The sequence below is a fragment of the Fusarium proliferatum genome (genome assembly GCF_900067095.1).
Source record: "Fusarium proliferatum ET1 genome assembly, contig: FPRO_scaffold003, whole genome shotgun sequence".
NCBI lineage: Eukaryota > Fungi > Ascomycota > Sordariomycetes > Hypocreales > Nectriaceae > Fusarium > Fusarium proliferatum.
The window spans coordinates 2,602,967-2,619,462 of NW_022194792.1; the positions used below are offsets into that span (position 1 = coordinate 2,602,967).

General features: G+C 49.8%; 5 protein-coding genes across 5 annotated transcripts; 2 read left to right on the top strand and 3 right to left on the bottom strand.

Annotated features, from left to right (window-relative positions):
• Nucleotides 1-1,657: 1,657 nt before the first annotated feature.
• Nucleotides 1,658-4,074, top strand: FPRO_06194 (uncharacterized protein; the record flags this gene model as incomplete). The annotated part of the gene is made up of 2 exons (XM_031228919.1): nucleotides 1,658-2,163; nucleotides 2,232-4,074. The coding sequence occupies 2 exons, from the start codon at nucleotides 1,658-1,660 to the stop codon at nucleotides 4,072-4,074; spliced, it is 2,349 nt and encodes a 782-aa protein (XP_031079208.1).
• Nucleotides 4,075-5,417: 1,343 nt separating this feature from the next.
• On the bottom strand, nucleotides 5,418-6,745 carry FPRO_06193 (putative glyceraldehyde 3-phosphate dehydrogenase (ccg-7); the record flags this gene model as incomplete). The annotated part of the gene is made up of 2 exons (XM_031228920.1): nucleotides 5,418-6,305; nucleotides 6,617-6,745. 2 exons carry the CDS (start codon nucleotides 6,743-6,745, stop codon nucleotides 5,418-5,420), a joined length of 1,017 nt encoding a protein of 338 aa, XP_031079209.1.
• A 4,305-nt stretch (nucleotides 6,746-11,050) lies between these two features.
• FPRO_06192 (uncharacterized protein) lies at nucleotides 11,051-12,451 on the bottom strand (the record flags this gene model as incomplete). Its single annotated transcript, XM_031228921.1, has 1 exon — nucleotides 11,051-12,451. The coding sequence occupies one exon, from the start codon at nucleotides 12,449-12,451 to the stop codon at nucleotides 11,051-11,053; it is 1,401 nt and encodes a 466-aa protein (XP_031079210.1).
• A 750-nt stretch (nucleotides 12,452-13,201) lies between these two features.
• On the top strand, nucleotides 13,202-14,445 carry FPRO_06191 (uncharacterized protein; the record flags this gene model as incomplete). Its single annotated transcript, XM_031228922.1, has 3 exons — nucleotides 13,202-13,204; nucleotides 13,255-13,578; nucleotides 13,630-14,445. 3 exons carry the CDS (start codon nucleotides 13,202-13,204, stop codon nucleotides 14,443-14,445), a joined length of 1,143 nt encoding a protein of 380 aa, XP_031079211.1.
• Nucleotides 14,446-15,435: 990 nt separating this feature from the next.
• FPRO_06190 (uncharacterized protein) lies at nucleotides 15,436-16,093 on the bottom strand (the record flags this gene model as incomplete). Its single annotated transcript, XM_031228923.1, has 3 exons — nucleotides 15,436-15,499; nucleotides 15,551-15,820; nucleotides 15,933-16,093. The coding sequence occupies 3 exons, from the start codon at nucleotides 16,091-16,093 to the stop codon at nucleotides 15,436-15,438; spliced, it is 495 nt and encodes a 164-aa protein (XP_031079212.1).
• Between the last annotated feature and the right edge of the window lie 403 nt (nucleotides 16,094-16,496).

Consider the following 16,496-nt stretch of genomic DNA (forward strand, 5'->3'; position numbering starts at 1 on the left):
ATTATCCGGCAACAACAGAAACCCAGGGCTAATGCTTGGCGGGTAGTTGTTTGCTCGTCACGAATAGTGTATGTTGTGGAAGAGAGGAAGCTATAGAGTTATGGAAAGACGTTGAGCATTTGAAGGTGGATTCAGAGAGTGTCTAGCTACTAAGGTACTGGGTAGCAAGCAAGGTGCGGAGGTATGGAAGATACTGTTACATAACTTTAGCTTGTAAGTGTTTGGCGAAGTTGCTATATACTTCGTACTTAATTTAATAAATCATAACTAGAAACCTACATGCTAAGTATCTATTAGTTGATGCATACCTTTTATAAATAATATTTTAAATATGAAGTAATACTCTATATAATATCTTTTTTAATGTATATTTTTATTATACTATATCTCTTTTATGAGTTCTTAAAACTGGATCTAATACTAAAATAATAAAATGTTAATTAATGCTTATCCTGTGAGCGCATGCAGCTAGAAGAAACAGGGCCCAGGAACCAGCCAGACCAAGACATGGACAAAACTGCTTTGATATCAGCCACAAAAACCTAAAACATGAGGGGAAGGCATTAGAGCAGCCACAAACCGACATGCCTGTCCAGGGGAGAATGGACCAAGAGCAGTAAGAGAAGAACATGAAACTGTGAAGTGACGGACGGGACGGACGGGAATGAAGCCCGCCTACTAGGTTACCCAGGTAGTAGGCACTCTAGTAGTTAGTTACCTTAGGTAGGTAGGTACTGCTGAATGGGATTCCTATACAACAGAGCAAGGCTACGGTAGCTCAGGTCTCGCTCTTTATTAGGGTAGGTACCTACACTTGCTCCACTACGGATCGTCACTGCTAAGGCTGGTCGGGTGGTTCTTTCCTTTCCTGACCGCTGTCAACTGCCACATAACGTCAGTGAGATGAGGCATCTGCCACTGCAACTGCATGTGCAACTGTCACTGTCACTGCCTGGCCCTGCCTGTCTGAGGTGGGCTGCTACTGCACTGGGAAATCTCAAACATCCAATCCCGACTAATAAAACCAAGACCCAACCAACTTAGATCCCGGCCTACACGTACGTTTGGTGCTTTTTAGCCTCAGCAACAAGAAGGGAAAAGTAGAGAGATAGGCTTACGCGCTTCAAGCTTAACTCATCTATTTCTCTGGTTCCTAGCCTGATTCTCGCTTTATTCGGCCCTAATAACATAATAAACATCACCGCTCTCTTTGTCAATCCGATTCACCGGGGCCTGGACAGAGCTTCTGGGCTCCGATCCACCGCCGCTTTGTTGTTTCGTCTCCAGCCAGCGCGCTAACACTCTCCAATCTTCCCTTATCGTGTGCGACTGGGTCACTTTCCATGCCTTGTCGCTCGGCATCAACCACCACCACTATCAGCCACCATCACATCGCGACAACCCTGCCAATCGGTCGTGAATGACGCATGATTTGAGCATCGTCCATTTTCAGGGACTCGCACTACTTCCAAGATCTTTATCCCATTTGTGTTTTTCCTCAGCGTTTCCATCGTCGCGTTCTCGGCCTCCCTGCGTACCCCTCGCGCGCGTCACCTGCGATCGCCAAACCTCGTACCGCACCACATCGCAACCGTACTGCACAGCATCGCACCACACCCCCGTCTTCGTCCTTCCGGCATGCCGACATCCTTGAACAATGGAAGCCGCGGCGAAGACGGTTCAGCAGCTCACACAGCGCATCCTGCCCGAGAAACCACATCATCTCTCTTATTCCCCCGACTGGCGATATCACATCCCCGCCAGCGAATCCCGACAGAAGCATCCTGAGGAATGGGATACTACTCGCTTGCAATATTCAACTCTCGTGTCGGAAGCCGATCGCGGTGTACTCCTTACTAGATCCTACTACGACATGCGTGTCGAGCCTCCTAAGCCCGTCCCTCGCGACGTGGGCATTCTCGCAAAAGGCGGCGAGAAGAAGAAGCTGTCACTCAGTGACTACAAGAACAAAAAGACGTCTGGTGTGACCTCGGATGCCTCCACCCCAGAACCACCCAGCGCCAAAAAGCGCGACCTTGAGCGCGCATCTGCAGAGCCAAGATCTGTACCCGAGATCAGGAAGCCCGATTCACAACGACAAAAGGATCAGCACCCCGATACCAAATCACAAAAGTCCAGGGAACTTCCAGTTGTTGACATGAGGTAAGATGCGGCTTTGAATGTCCCATGATTGCCTGGGTGATGTCGCTCCCATACTGACTCTGCTCCAGGCTACCCCCTAAACCGCCCGCATCCCTTCCACCTCGTCCTGTATCACCAGACAGCAGAAAACGTGCATCGAATGTCGAGGATGACCACAGGTCCCAAAAACGACACAGGCCGGATATGCCTCGCTCTCACGATGATCGATCGCGACCAGGCCGCGATGAACCCCCTCGTAGAAAGGATAGAGATTCTCTGGCGCCATCTGATATTCCACCAAGGGACAAGCCTACTAGCTCATCCTCGCTTCCCAATGGACGTAGTATATTGAAGAGTACCAGCACCTCCGCTCGCAATCCTTCTCCGGCTGGCCGCGTACGTGGCGACTCTGTCAATGGTGTTCGACCTGGCGCATCGGGGAGCACGAAGGGAACACCAAATAAGATAGATAATGCTTCGCGGTCGTCCGTGCCCCCGCTATTATCACCTCTTCACTTAAGCTGGGACAGCCAAAACTCAATGGACAAAGGCGACAGGAGACGGGTTCGTGAGGACGCTGCGGATGCCGCCAAAGCAACGAAACCGAAGAAACTGGACCCACCCCCAGCATCGAAGACAAAGAACGATGCAACCAGAGAAAGATCTCCAATTCGCTTACCTGCGCTCCTATCTCCCACATTACCGAGCTCCCTGGAGGCTGAGCTATCACGGAGAAAGGTTTCAACGAAAGCAACGGAGTCCAAGACCCAAGATGACCTAGAAAAAGATGAGCCGCGCGAGAAGCGTTCCGGAGAAAGCCACAAGTCATCAACGGCGAGGAAAGCGCCTGTCGAGCATGAAGAAGAGGAGGACGGAGAGGGTGGAGAGGAGCAAGATGGTGATGCTCACAGTACCAAAGAAAAGAAACGGCTGATCGTTACTCTACGAATATCCAAGAGAATGCGGCAAACGCTCAAGCGTATCCTGGCCCTACCTTCTAAGCGCAGAGAGCGGTCTGAAAGCATGGAGGCGCCGTCTATCAGTCAGGCGAAGAAGCGCCCTGCGCTGTCAGACAACACCGGCGATACAATAGCTGTCAAAAGACCTCGAATGCCTTCGGTTTCTGCCAGTCTCCCACCACCATCGACTCCCTCTAAAAAGGGTGCAGCCATGTCCCGAGTCAGTTCCAGCAACTCACAGGCTCACACACCGGGCGACTCGTTCACCGTAACACCTGTACCTGTTGGGTCATCAGATCGGCCTACCACTAATGGCACAGATGCCGCTCGTGACAAGGCCGATCCACGGGCCATTTTTGATAAACACACACGATTTTCTACCTTAGGTCGGCGACTGAAGCATGAGGGCGATGTCGCTAATCAGCGGTTTAACAAGCTTTCGAGTAGTGGCGACAAACGAGGGGCCGATTCGAGTCGCAAACAATATTACGCACTCGCCGTGGAGAGCACTGTTGCATTCATGGCGAGCTTCTACCTTCTTAACGTCAGTCGAAATTTACAAAACAAACCATCTGATCCGGGCTCTTGGGCCAGCCTGATCAAGATGGTGGATTATCTAACAAACGAGACACGCCGTGACTCGCGGCGAAGCCAACCCATGTATGCCCTTATCTTGATTCTACAAGCCATCACTGTGGATGAATTCCTCAAGGCATCTGCCAACTACGAGAATATCTCTAAGGAGGAGCTCTTTGCACACCAGTCGACTCGTTATCGAAATTGGCCCGCGGTTCACAGCATTTATGATGGCATTGGAAGCTCTCGTCTTCGAGCTGACATTGCGCCCTGGTCGACTGTCGAGGAAGTTTGCCAAGCGTCAATGCGTGTTGTTCGGCACTGGTGCCAGGAGGAGAATGTCCAGTGGTCACCGGAGTTTGATCCTAATGAAGCCAGCATTAGGGTTGCCCGGTAATGAGGCCATTTTCCCTTGTCCTGTCACGTACATGATCATCGAATAATCTTTTGAGCTGACGCTAATATCAAGATCACTGACGAAAGAATGGATTATGCGGCATCCCACATTCATGAGTCATCGATAGGCCAAAACCGAAAAACTCACCATAGACCAGTGTAGTAGCATCTACGACAACACTGGGAGCGCGCCATAGAAGACACCCAGTTGAAACGAAGCTTGAGTTAAGCGAGATGATTTCGCATTGTGCACATCTCATCAAATGTGCTTATTACTGAACTCGAGGTCGAGTTTGCACATTGCCTCCTGACCTGCCACCCTGCTGAGGAGCGTGGCAAGGACCAATGTTACTTCTTTTGCTTGTACTATGATATCCCCGGGTCAAAACGGATAGCGATCAATTTTCATCTCTTCATGCCTCGGGCGTCGCGGGTGCGGTCATGACATGACATTTCTCATCTTCTTTTCTGTTATTGTACTCTATGGCTGAAAGGGGTTGCTTTCCGAGAAAGACAACGGATAATGAGACGAGGGAGTCAAAGGAGCATCTGGCGAAAAAGAAAAAGGGAACAGCAAAGGGCGTGTTTACAGGGAAATACCATTTCGTAAGGTATGCATACACATACATACATTCACACATAAATGCGTGCATGTCCCAGCATGGAACGAAAATAAAGGACTTGAACTCAATAGCTTGACGCATAGACCTGACACTGTCGAGATCGATGCCAGAAAGAACCAATTAAGCCGATATCGTGAACTACCCAGAAACTGGTATACGAGTTGCATGCCGCGGATGGGTTTAACCATGCTGTAGTTGCAGGTAGTCTTGGCTTAGCCGACGGTGTTGATGAGTTAGCAATCTAGGAGGAGAGAAAACTCAGGACCTTGATCCTGAATAAATAAAGACTTATTTAGGTAACTGAGCATAAGCTTACGATACCTTTTGCTAAGTTTTATTTGAACACCCTATGTCAAGATCTGATGGTTTCTTGTTTCCAGAGGACCACGGAGAGACTTACTGATACATAGGTAGCTTAAGTCGCCAAGCTGGCCATGGGCAAAAAAATACATCACAGATAGACATGAACGGTTTTCAAGAGGGATGGATCTATTTATGTATTTTTTCTGTCCACGGCTATACTAAGATCAATTGTCTAGTAGGGAACTGGAGCCGATGAGAACAAAGTCGTTGTCATCCCCTCCGACAATCTCCCTTAATTTTGGTATTTTTACTTCCTTTCATTTCTTTGCTTCATTAAAACACGCGGCAGACTGGCATCGTCCTCATGTCGCGTCTGATTAGGTTTGGTTTTGCTTCCAGCCTCTTGAGCGCTCTACGCTTACTTGGAGGCATCGACCTTGGCAACGTGGGCCAGGAGGTCGAGGACACGGCGGGAGTAACCCCACTCGTTGTCGTACCAGGAGACCAGCTTGACGAAGTTGTCATTGAGAGAGATACCGGCCTTGGCATCGAAGATGGAGGAGTTTGTGTTGCCGTTGAGATCGGAGGAGACAACATCGTCCTCAGTGTAGGCCAGAACGCCCTTGAGGTCACCCTCAGAGGCCTCCTTGATGACCTTCTTGATCTGGTCGTAAGAAGCACCCTTCTCAAGGCGGACCGTAAGATCGACAACGGAAACGTTGGCGGTAGGGACACGCATGGACATGCCAGTGAGCTTGCCGTTGAGCTCAGGAATGACCTTGCCGACAGCCTTGGCGGCACCAGTGCTGGAGGGGATGATGTTCTGGGCAGCGCCACGGCCACCTCGCCAGTCCTTGGCGGAGGGACCATCGACTGTCTTCTGGGTAGCAGTGTAGGAGTGGACGGTGGTCATGAGACCCTCAACGATACCAAACTTGTCGTTGATGACCTTGGCGAGGGGAGCCAGGCAGTTGGTGGTGCAAGAGGCGTTGGAGATGATGTCGGCAGAGCCGTCGTACTTGTTCTCGTTGACACCGACGACGTACATGGGAGCGTCGGCAGAGGGGGCAGAGATGATGACCTTCTTGGCACCACCAGCAAGATGGGCCTTGGCCTTGTCAATGGTGGTGAAGACACCAGTAGACTCGACGACGTAGTCGGCGCCGGTCTCGGACCACTTGATGTTGGCGGGGTCGCGCTCAGAGTAGAACTTGACAGTCTTGCCGTTGACGACAAGGTCGTTACCATCGTTGCCGACCTCACCCTTGAAGATACCGTGGGAAGAGTCGTACTTGAGCATGTAGACCTGCGTAGGGGAGTTGACGTTAGCTTGAGGCTCAAAGCTGAATGTGATATTGTATGGGGCGTGGGGCAGTGAGGGGTAGCTTGGCGGGACATGAAGCATCGCTCTCTAGTACTATGCCATGACACGAAGCTGGCGACAGCTCGCGATGTCAATTACATATCCCGGCACAATGAGTATTATGGACGATATTGTGCGATGCTCCAGTTGAATCGAAACGCGCGTTTAAACGGTCGTCACAAAGCGACAAGCTCCCGAGCAGTGGATTGTAGGGTTGTTGAAGTATCGAACGAGTTCGCAGGGGGTCTACTTACGGCGTAGTGAGGCTCAATGAAAGGATCGTTGACAGCAACAACCTCGATGTCGGGGTGCTCGACGGCGTTGCGGAAGACGATACGGCCGATACGACCGAAACCGTTGATGCCGACCTTGATGGGAGCCATTTTGATTATTGTAGAAAAAATGGTAGTTTCTGTTTAGGCAAGAGAGTCAGATGAGATATCTTTAACTAGGAAGAAGATGGATGAAGTGAGATGGAGAGAAGAGAAGAGCTGAAGGGAAGGTTGAGGTTGAGGTGAGGGGGTGGGGTAATTTATATCTGCATGACGGAGGTTGAGTGGAACGGGAAGCTTTTTGCTGAGGAAGGTTGCCACAGCACAGGGAAAGAGCAAGTGGAAGTGGGTGTGGACTGGAATTGGAATTGGAACGTCGGTGCAAATGGAAGGAGGGGCAAGCAGATGAGGCTAGAGAGAGGGAGAGAGAGAGGCAGAGAGGAGAGTAGAGCTCTGAGTTACAGAGCTCGATGCCCTGAAAGAGGTTTCTATCTCCCTCTCCCTCCCTCCAGTCTGTCTGTCCCCTCTCTGTAGCAACACCAATGCCATGCCCGTGTGATCCATGCCAATCAGTGCCAACCAATCCATCACCCATATCGATTGACGTGTCGTCGTATCGTCTTCTCATTATGTTGGGTCGAATGCAGACATGATATGACATGACAATCTGTTTTGCTGGTGGAGAGGCAAGAGGAGAAGTTGAGAGGCAAAGCAATGCATCATCATCATCATGTTATGATACTGATGCGTCGTGGTGGTGGTGGTGGTGGTGGTGGTGGTGATGGAGATGGAGGGGTAAACTGTTCACATACCAAGAGGTTTGTAGTGGAAGTTGTTGCGATGAAGCTGAGGATGATGAGAATGAAAGGAAAGAGAAGAAAAGAGCAGCAGGAGTGGGAGTACAGCTACATATATGAATTCCGGGACGTTGGATTGCCTTGCCTTACCTTATTCACTCATCCTCCCTCTGCTCTACTCTCTCATCAGAGTAAGCTCTGCTCTACCATTAGCAACCAACCCACTTTAGACCACCAACACCACATCATCAATCATCCCACGAACATACCCCCCTGTTGCCCGGGGGGTACACAGTACAGTGCCTACTAGTGTATCATAACAGCAGGGGCCAATGGAACATTCAATATCGGATCAGAGGGTGGGAGCTCTTTTTTTTTTTTTTTCTCACTCACTACCTAAAGTAGGTAACCTAACGTTAGCTCAGTCAAGTCCATCATGACCAATTCACAGCCTTGTTCCTATGTATGACTCTACTTCTTAGTTAAGGTATTACATTCTTGCTCTAGACTTACAAATCCATATCCATAATACCATAGATAGCAACTATCACCATCTCTACTTGACGTCTTGGGCACTGCCCGCTCAGCTTCATCATGTCTCAGACCCCACCACTACCTAACCTAACCTTTCCATGGTGACGAGAGCTTCGTGGTGGGGTGATGCCCTGAAAAGCTACCTCCCTGCAATATGCCCCTCCCTCTCAAAACCATGTATCTTTTCTGCCCCTCCATGCATGAGGTGAGGTGCCCAGTGCCACTCTCTGTTGATTCCATCGCGCGTTCACGTCCACCTTCATCTTTGATATTTTGTAGGTGCCGCCGAACAAGGCACCGCATTCTACCGTGCAACTCTCCGTGTTAGATAGCAATTCGATGGTTAATTATCCAAGGAATGCGTCACTTGTCGATCAGATGTTTTCACACAATCCCATCTCTCTCCGGAGCCTCCGGTTATAGTGGACTGGACATGAACGCCTCATCATCTTGGGCAAGGTACGATGAGATCTGTAGGTTTTACGCCGCAAAGTTGCAATGCAATGCAATCCCTGGCTTCCCTATTTGCCGCCATATTATCCATTCTCACTTTGCCAACCCATAATATGCTTCTATCTTGGTTTCATCGTTGACGGCTGCCGCCGCCGCCACCGCCGATGAATATGCACGTCCCTCGACATATTGAAAGCTCGGTTCGCCTTGTTCACCGATCACAAACGAGTCGTACGGTTCCGAGTCGAGTCCTCGCTACAGGTAACTCTCGTATGAATCTAATCCTTTGTGAACGTGTCTTGTTTCTCTCTCGTCTTTCGATATGCTTCGGCCTCTACCTATCTCGACGACAAATGTTTTTAATTTCCTATTTACGTATCCAATGCTTTTGCCCACTTATACCGGAGTCACCTTAATTGAGCTAGAAGCTTCACCACCAAGACGGTGACACTGAATGAGGCTTAGTATCTGATCTTCGCTCAAACCTAGCTGCGGGTTTTTACAGCTTGTGTTGCGTCTTTTACGCAATGTGGCGGGGCTGTACGTTCTCGGTCTTGCAGTCGCGGGGGGTTTTGTTCAGTCACAGTATTGACTCGATATCAATATGCAAACATGATATAATACGATTAGAACAAGGTGTTGTAGCCCATCATATCAGTTGCTGTCGCTCAAGGATACGGTAATTTTGCCAGCTTGATCTAGACGTGCCTGTCTCCCAAGTCTTAGCAATAGGGTAGCCAATATTGACCTGATGCTGTTTCACGCTACCCTGTTGTCCCTCACGTCTCTTACGGTGAGCTAACAATTGTTGAGAGGTATCATGATGGAACAAAAACAGCTCAACTAAACTCACTCAGTCCAGCCCAGCTCAATCATGGACTCACCGAAAACAGGGCCTCTGTCGGCCCGTTGGTAGGCCACGAGCTTTCGCGGACCGACTATATTCGCTTCTCCTTATGCTCTCGTTCTTGACTACCTTACATCACATCAGATCAGACCAGTCCATGCCGCCTGTAGTAATGTCAATTCCATCGCCAAAACGAAATCCGCTTATCTGACATCGGGCCTTTGTCGAGACCCCTGGGTGTGTCCAGCTTCTATTGACAATCACCAAAAATGGAGACCCTGAATCTGCCAGAGCCCTATCATATCGTGCCTACGATCCCACAAAACCACGGACCCTTATGGTCTCATATTCCTCGATACTGTGTGTATCTATCTCGAAATCTCACCGAGATTCCTCACCTGAGATCGAACCTCTCCTGACCTGCGTCCACCTGGGCTGACCGAACCCCTGCCCTGTCTTTTCATATCCTCCACCATGATCCTTGAGCGAATCCAGTGCTAATCTGACCTGGACCTGGACTAGCTACATACAGTTCAGCACATCCTAACATACATGTACATACATACATACGCATTGCAATATCAGTTCATGATATCGATCCTTCTAGCATTACTCGAATCACCCAATACTACTGATAATACCAATGCCGAGATACCTTGATCGACATGATTTCAAGGCCAAGCCCACATAGACTCTCATCATGTTACGTACGAAAACTCGTCGTCGAATAGATCCCGAACCCCTACAATTCACTTACATACTGAGATGCAACTTCTGACATACATCATTCCCGAACAATCCCTGCTCCTCCGATCTAGCCCGTTCGTCTCCGGGAGTCAACCTCCTGCTCCCTCGGTGCTTGACCGTTCGGCTACGGCTGCCGCCCCGGCTCCCGCTCCACGTACCGGAGCATCACGGGATCACGGGCTTGGATCGGCTCAAGCCTCGCATGCCAGGGCGCATGGTAGGTTCCAACCTCGTCCGTCCCTCCGTATAACCCCATACAACCCCATCATTCTCCCCAGATGTCTCCATTATCTTACTCCATACTCCCTGCCCCGGCTTTTCAGCCTCTTTTTCGAGATTCCACTCGCCCGGCCTCACCCGTTCCCGGCGCACTTCGGGATCCCCAGGAACGAACTGCCACGTTATGCCCTACCATGTCCATCTATCTTGGGTCTTTCCAACCCTTTGATGGTCTTTTTGTTTTTGTTTGGCATTTAGCTTCCCTCTTTCGTCATCTTCCCGCGGCACTATCATGCACCATCATGATTCTCGACCATTGACCTTTATGGAAACCTATCCCAGTCAGCGGCCAAGCCTTGTTGGATCCTCATGATCTTCGCCCACTTCCTAGGACCAAGGTGCAGATAAAGTGGCCATCTAAGATAACTTGATTTTCAATATTGTCTTCAGATTCGGAGCCACAGACCCGAAGCTATCTGTGCTATGCAGTCTTTCCCATGCATGCTGTAAGTACTTGACGTGAAACGGGATCCACTCACCGTCATGTCCGGGCTAGAACGCCCACTTACAGCCCGTTTTGTTCTTGGCCCTGTACACATATGACTGGTTGTAAGAGCATGCATACACAAGAACATGAGCCAGCGGATGTCCATCTCCGGAACATGGGAAAGACCGCTGCAGGTGCCCTTTTGAGCTGAGACTCGCTCGTTGCCAATCATTCTGCGATAGAGACAAGGGCCGGACCACACCAGATATCTGTTCAGCCCGCACTACCTTAAGTTTGTTTCTCGGCTGATATCCCATCCCGTTGTAATGCCTTCACTCAAAAGCATTGACATGTAAAGACCACTCGTGGCCCTCCTTAACCGCTCGGAACTCGACCGCGCCCTCTGGGAAGTACCCAGCATCCTTCCACGCCTTCATTGTGGCCCCGTCATATGGCCCTTGACTGTCGTTTCCATCGCGTCCATCTATCCATCGGAACTCCCACATTGTTCCCGGCTTCACCGCTGCCTGCTCATCCTGGTTTGTTTGTGAAGCTTCTGGCTCCACCCAATCCTCTCCTGTCTCCTTGCGATATTCTCGGACGAGGAGCTCTCTCTCTTGTTCGTAAATCTCCTCATGATCCCGGCTTAACAGCTTATCTGCAGCTTCTGTGATGGCATCAATCGATGCCTTGATCTTCTTTTGCTCCACATCCTCAATGTTCTCACCGCCATCAACCTCCATGCCTTCAGCACCCTTATTCATCTTCTTGAGCTTCCACTTCGGGATCTTTTTGGGCTTTGTTTGCTTTTTGCCGAGTCGGGCTAGAGCCTCGAGTGGCGTCTCAGCGCGCTCGAGATTGAGTATCAGAGTCTTGAGCAAATCTGACACGAGGACCTCGTCGTCCTCTAGGCGCTGCTTTCGTGCCTCAGCCTCGCGCTTCTCATGCGCGGCGGCTGCCTTTCTCATCTCCTTCTTGCTGAGACCTTCCAACCAGTTGTCGTGCACGGCATCAGGGTCGCCACCTTTGCGAACGTAGTTGCCATCTTGGTCGAATTGACCCTCTTCCATTTCTTGCTTCAGGTTGAATGCTTCGACTTTGGGGGCGTTCTTCTTGAGACCACCAGCGCCGACCTCTTCATCGATGCCCTCTTCTTGTATGGCTAGGTCTACATCTGCCTCGTCGTCGCTGCTTTCATCGTCGAGCCGGATGCCCCCCTTGTCTCTGCTGGTGTTCTCTACGCCCTCGATTTTATCCGCATCTAGGAATCGGACTCTGTCCTTCTTGCGACCATTCTTATCGAAGTCTCCCTCCTCGGGAACCTCCTTTTCCCCACCAGCATCGTCCGCAGCAAACATGTCATCGTCATCATCATCACCAGCCGCAGTACCCGGAGCTGCAGGGTCAGGATTGGTGGCGTCGTAATTATCGAGCTGTGCAAGAAGGTCGACTTTCCCTCGCTTGCGATTCTCGGCGCGTGCATTGAAGGTTTCGTTATCTGAATCACTATCATAACCATCGATGTTGACAGCTCCACGCTTCGTAGCTCCAGATACACCAATGACATCGGCATCGAGAATAGCATCTTCTTCGCGCGCGTCAGGCGCAAGCGTGGAGGGATTTCGCACGTCAAACTTGACTCTCTTAGAATCGCCGCCGTCTTCGTTGTGATGGGTACGCGCAAAGTTCTCGCCATCGCGCTTCGGGCGCGCTGCCGAATATCGAGACGCCATGGCCACTATTGATTGAGCCGTTGAATGCAAAGAATATGAGAATTGGCTCGGTAGTGTCAAAGTGAGGATTGCTTGAATTGGAAACGCAAAGTGAAATAATGAAGAAAGCTTGATAGAGCTTATATGTATGTTTTAAACTTCTGAGCATGGGTTCCAGGACTCGCTATTCTGGTTGGGGCAGTCAGCTCCACTGAGCTGATGTTACTTGACAGGTACCTGAACTTAGGAGGACATTCAGTGCCTTGTCAATACCCGGCTTAAAAGGATAATCCCCAGTACGCAATAACACGGCTTTAAATCCAGTATTATATGTGTTTAACTGCTTGTTAGAGTCTTATTGAGTTTGGAATTAAATGTTTTGAAAACAAGCGAGGTGCCTTATCAAACTAGTATAGCACTGTACTACGGAGTACCTACCTACCCCGTAGTGTCCTTGCCCGTGTCCCTGACAAACCAAACTGCGTCATCAAGAGCTGCCTTTGTAGCCTCCACACGCCCCACGTTACCTGTGGCTTTGGACCTTCAACGAACATTGATGGAAGCTCATCCTGTAAACATTTCAACCTCGCAACTGTGAATCACCGCCCTTCTCCCTCTGAATACTTAAGACACACGGTTCTTGTCAGCAGCGTGAGAAAACAGAGCATATTTTCAAGGCAGCCGATTTACTTCCTGACCGCCTATATCTTCTTCAAGTCCTGCACCTCCGAGATCTCTAAATCGACTGCGTACCAACAAACTATTGTCGCCATGGTAAGCCATCCTGCCCCGTCTTATGATTTGGTTCGCTAAGAGGTATATAGTATTCAGGCTTCGGCGGTGGGTTTGATCCCGCTAACCCCGACCACCTCTACAACATGGCCCGCCACGGACGACGACCTATTGTGCAACGGTTTGACGAGTACTACCGATGCTATCCTCTAGTCATGGCCCCCGGAGCTGAAAGACCAGAACTCAACTACGGCTCCAAGATCATTCTACCACCATCCGCTCTCGATAAGGTGTCTAAGCTCCATGTGCAGTGGCCTTTGCTCATGGAGCTGATCAACGGAGAGAAAGGCAGACACTCCCATGCGGGTGTGTTGGAGTTTATTGCGGAGGAGGGCCGGGCATACATTCCTCAATGGGTATGGGGCGACTCTGTACTATTGAAAGGTCTTGTTACTAACACTCACTAGATGATGGAAACTCTTGGGATGGACGTTGGTGACATGATCCAGGTCCGTACCACATCATTGGAGCTGGCCAAGATGGTCAAGCTACAGCCTCAATCCGTCAACTTCCTTGAGATTAGTGATCCCAAGGCAGTGCTGGAGAAGGCTTTCCGCAATTTTGCCACCCTTACCAAGGGTGATGTCTTCAATTTCGCCTACAATGATGAAGTCTATGATGTGGCCGTTCTCGACGTCAAGCCCGAGACGGACAAGATGGGAGTCAGTATGATCGAAACCGACGTGTCAGTAGAATTCGCGCCTCCAGTCGGCTACGTCGAACCTGAGCGCCAGAGCGGGACCAGCACCCCAAGAAGCACACGAGGTGGTGTTCCTGCTGGAGGCCTGCTACACAACCAAGGAACCATGGCGCAAGCCATCAACTACAGCGCCATTGCTCCATCAGTGACAAGCAATGTGACAAACTTCTTTGGAGAGGGCCAAAAGCTTGCCAAGAAGGGAAGCAAGGCTCCAACACCCAAGCCAGCTACTCCAGTTCCTACGGTGGAGATCCCAGGAATGCCTAGGAAGCGCGATGGTGCTCCGGCAGCTCTACGCCTACCACCTAACAAGCTTTTCTTCGGATACGAGATTAAGCCAGTCAAGACGGACGCCGATAAGGAAGAGGAGAAGGAGAACGCCAACAGGCCTCACTTTGCTGGCCAAGGCCAGACACTTCGGGGTGCCGTTAAAAGAAAGGGAGAAGGAGACGACAAGACCAAGGCCCCCGAGAAGAAGGGTACGAGCGAAGGAAATAGACTCGACGGTCGACGGCCACGATGAACAAGGACAATGCAACGAATTGGACTGGCGTTTGGGTGGTAGGCAAAGTGATTTAGAGCTTGGTTCAACTTATACTGGGTTAGGTAGTCTGTCACTGATGCCCATGTGAGTGACGGATGTTAACACGAATGAAGAAGCATAAACACGCGTAAGATGCAAGTCTTGTGTGATTAGAGTCATGAATTTACACCGCAAGATGTTTGACTTACGGTAAATGATTACCCGCTGCTCTTTTTCTTTTTATTGAACAACCTCTTTTGATCTCTATCTTCTGGCACTCACTCGCAGACGAGAAACGAAAAGGATACGGTATGAGAGACGGAGACACTAAAAACCATGCAGAACATGCCATATTGATACATGAATCGCGAGCCCCAAGGCATCCGGAGTCGTGTGACTATTTCACTGCCGTCCTCAAAACCCACATGATGAACTTCAAAGACTACGTGCATTCAGATTCTCGAAAAAAAGAAATGACAGACAAACATTAGTCTCAAACACAGTCTATCAGGCTATGTAAGAAATCGGATAGCTATCCTTTATGAAGTGACTTTGCGTAAGACAAATACATGGTACTTTTGATTGAACCTCTAAAGCTTTCAGAACTTGAGTATAGAAAGAATTGGCCTTACATCCCCGAAAGTTACGCAAACAGGAAACTTTTGAAGAAGCGACTGGATTGGAGAAAAGAGTGACTATGAATGGACAGCCAGTGAGCATCGCCAAACAGAAAGCCGCAACGAGGATTCCTACGTGAGAAGCCTTTACGAGAAGCAGAAGATGACTGGCATATTACATGGGGCTTGTCTGTGCACAGGCGAGATGCGCAGTAGGGAAACAAAGTGAACTTCATGTTGCGAGGGCTATCAATCCAGTTCTCCGAGGCTGTAAACCGCCCCTTTTATCTCGCCCCCTAGCAATAGTATCTAAAGCCTCGATATTATCGACCCTCTAGATATCTGTCCTTTCATGATAGAGTTGCAGCAGTGTCTAAGCACCGCCAACGTTGGCAAGCCAGTTCTCAAACTTGGCTTCCTTCTCAGCAGGAGAAAGGCTATGAGTAGATCAGTATTTTTGTTAGGACATGCGTGCTAGTCGAACATACCTGCCCCCAGGCTTGCCCTGGATACCAACGGATGTCTTGAGATCCTCTTCATCGTCCTCATCCTTGTGCTTCATCTTCTTATGGACAGGAGATCCGACCATGGTCTCCGCATCATCGTCCTCCTCGTCCAACATCTCGATCTTCTTCTTAGCAGGAGTAGATCGCTTGCGGCGGGTGGTAGCCTTCTTGGGTGTAGCAGTAGGGGTGCTGTTGGCAGGATCGCCATGTCGACCCTTGAAGTCGCGCATGATGGACTTGCTGAAATGCTGACTGTTGCTGGTAAGTATCTGGACGAGATGAATATGGCTATGGGTTGGGAGGCTCAAGAACCCGAAAGGAAAGACAGCATGGTAAAGATATGAGAAAGAATAGTGAGACTTACGAGATGGCGTCCTTGGTGAAGGAATAACCAAGGGCAGCCATCGAGGCATGGACCTTTGGCCAGTTGAAGCGCATGCGCTCACCATCTTGAGCACCCATGATCACTGCGACGCACAGGTCACGCTCGGCGTTGGCGTCCCACTTCTTCTCAGAGGGAGGCATTGCAGTAGGTGGGAGAATGTTTGATGTAGAGTAAAGTATGTTGCCCTGGGGTTGAGGGATAGAGATGCAGCATGTAAGAAGAAGAGGAGTGGATGAAAGGTGTGGAGGGGAAAGATGGAAGAGTGATGGATGGAAGAAAAAGAGCGATTCTGAACAGTCAATGGGAAAAAGCGAGAGGGTGGAAAAGTCTCAGTGAATGGAAAAGAGAGATATCTTGGGGGGTATAGGCTGCTTGTGGCCCTGCAACTGGTGGAAGCGCTTGATTCCTCTGCGTAGTAACAGAATGGCCGACGACGCCAACAGAGCCACGCAGTTAAGATCATTCTGATACTGATATATCTAGAGGATTTCGCAACTTGATTATCTACAAGTATTACATATACAGTATAGTCCAAATTGTAAG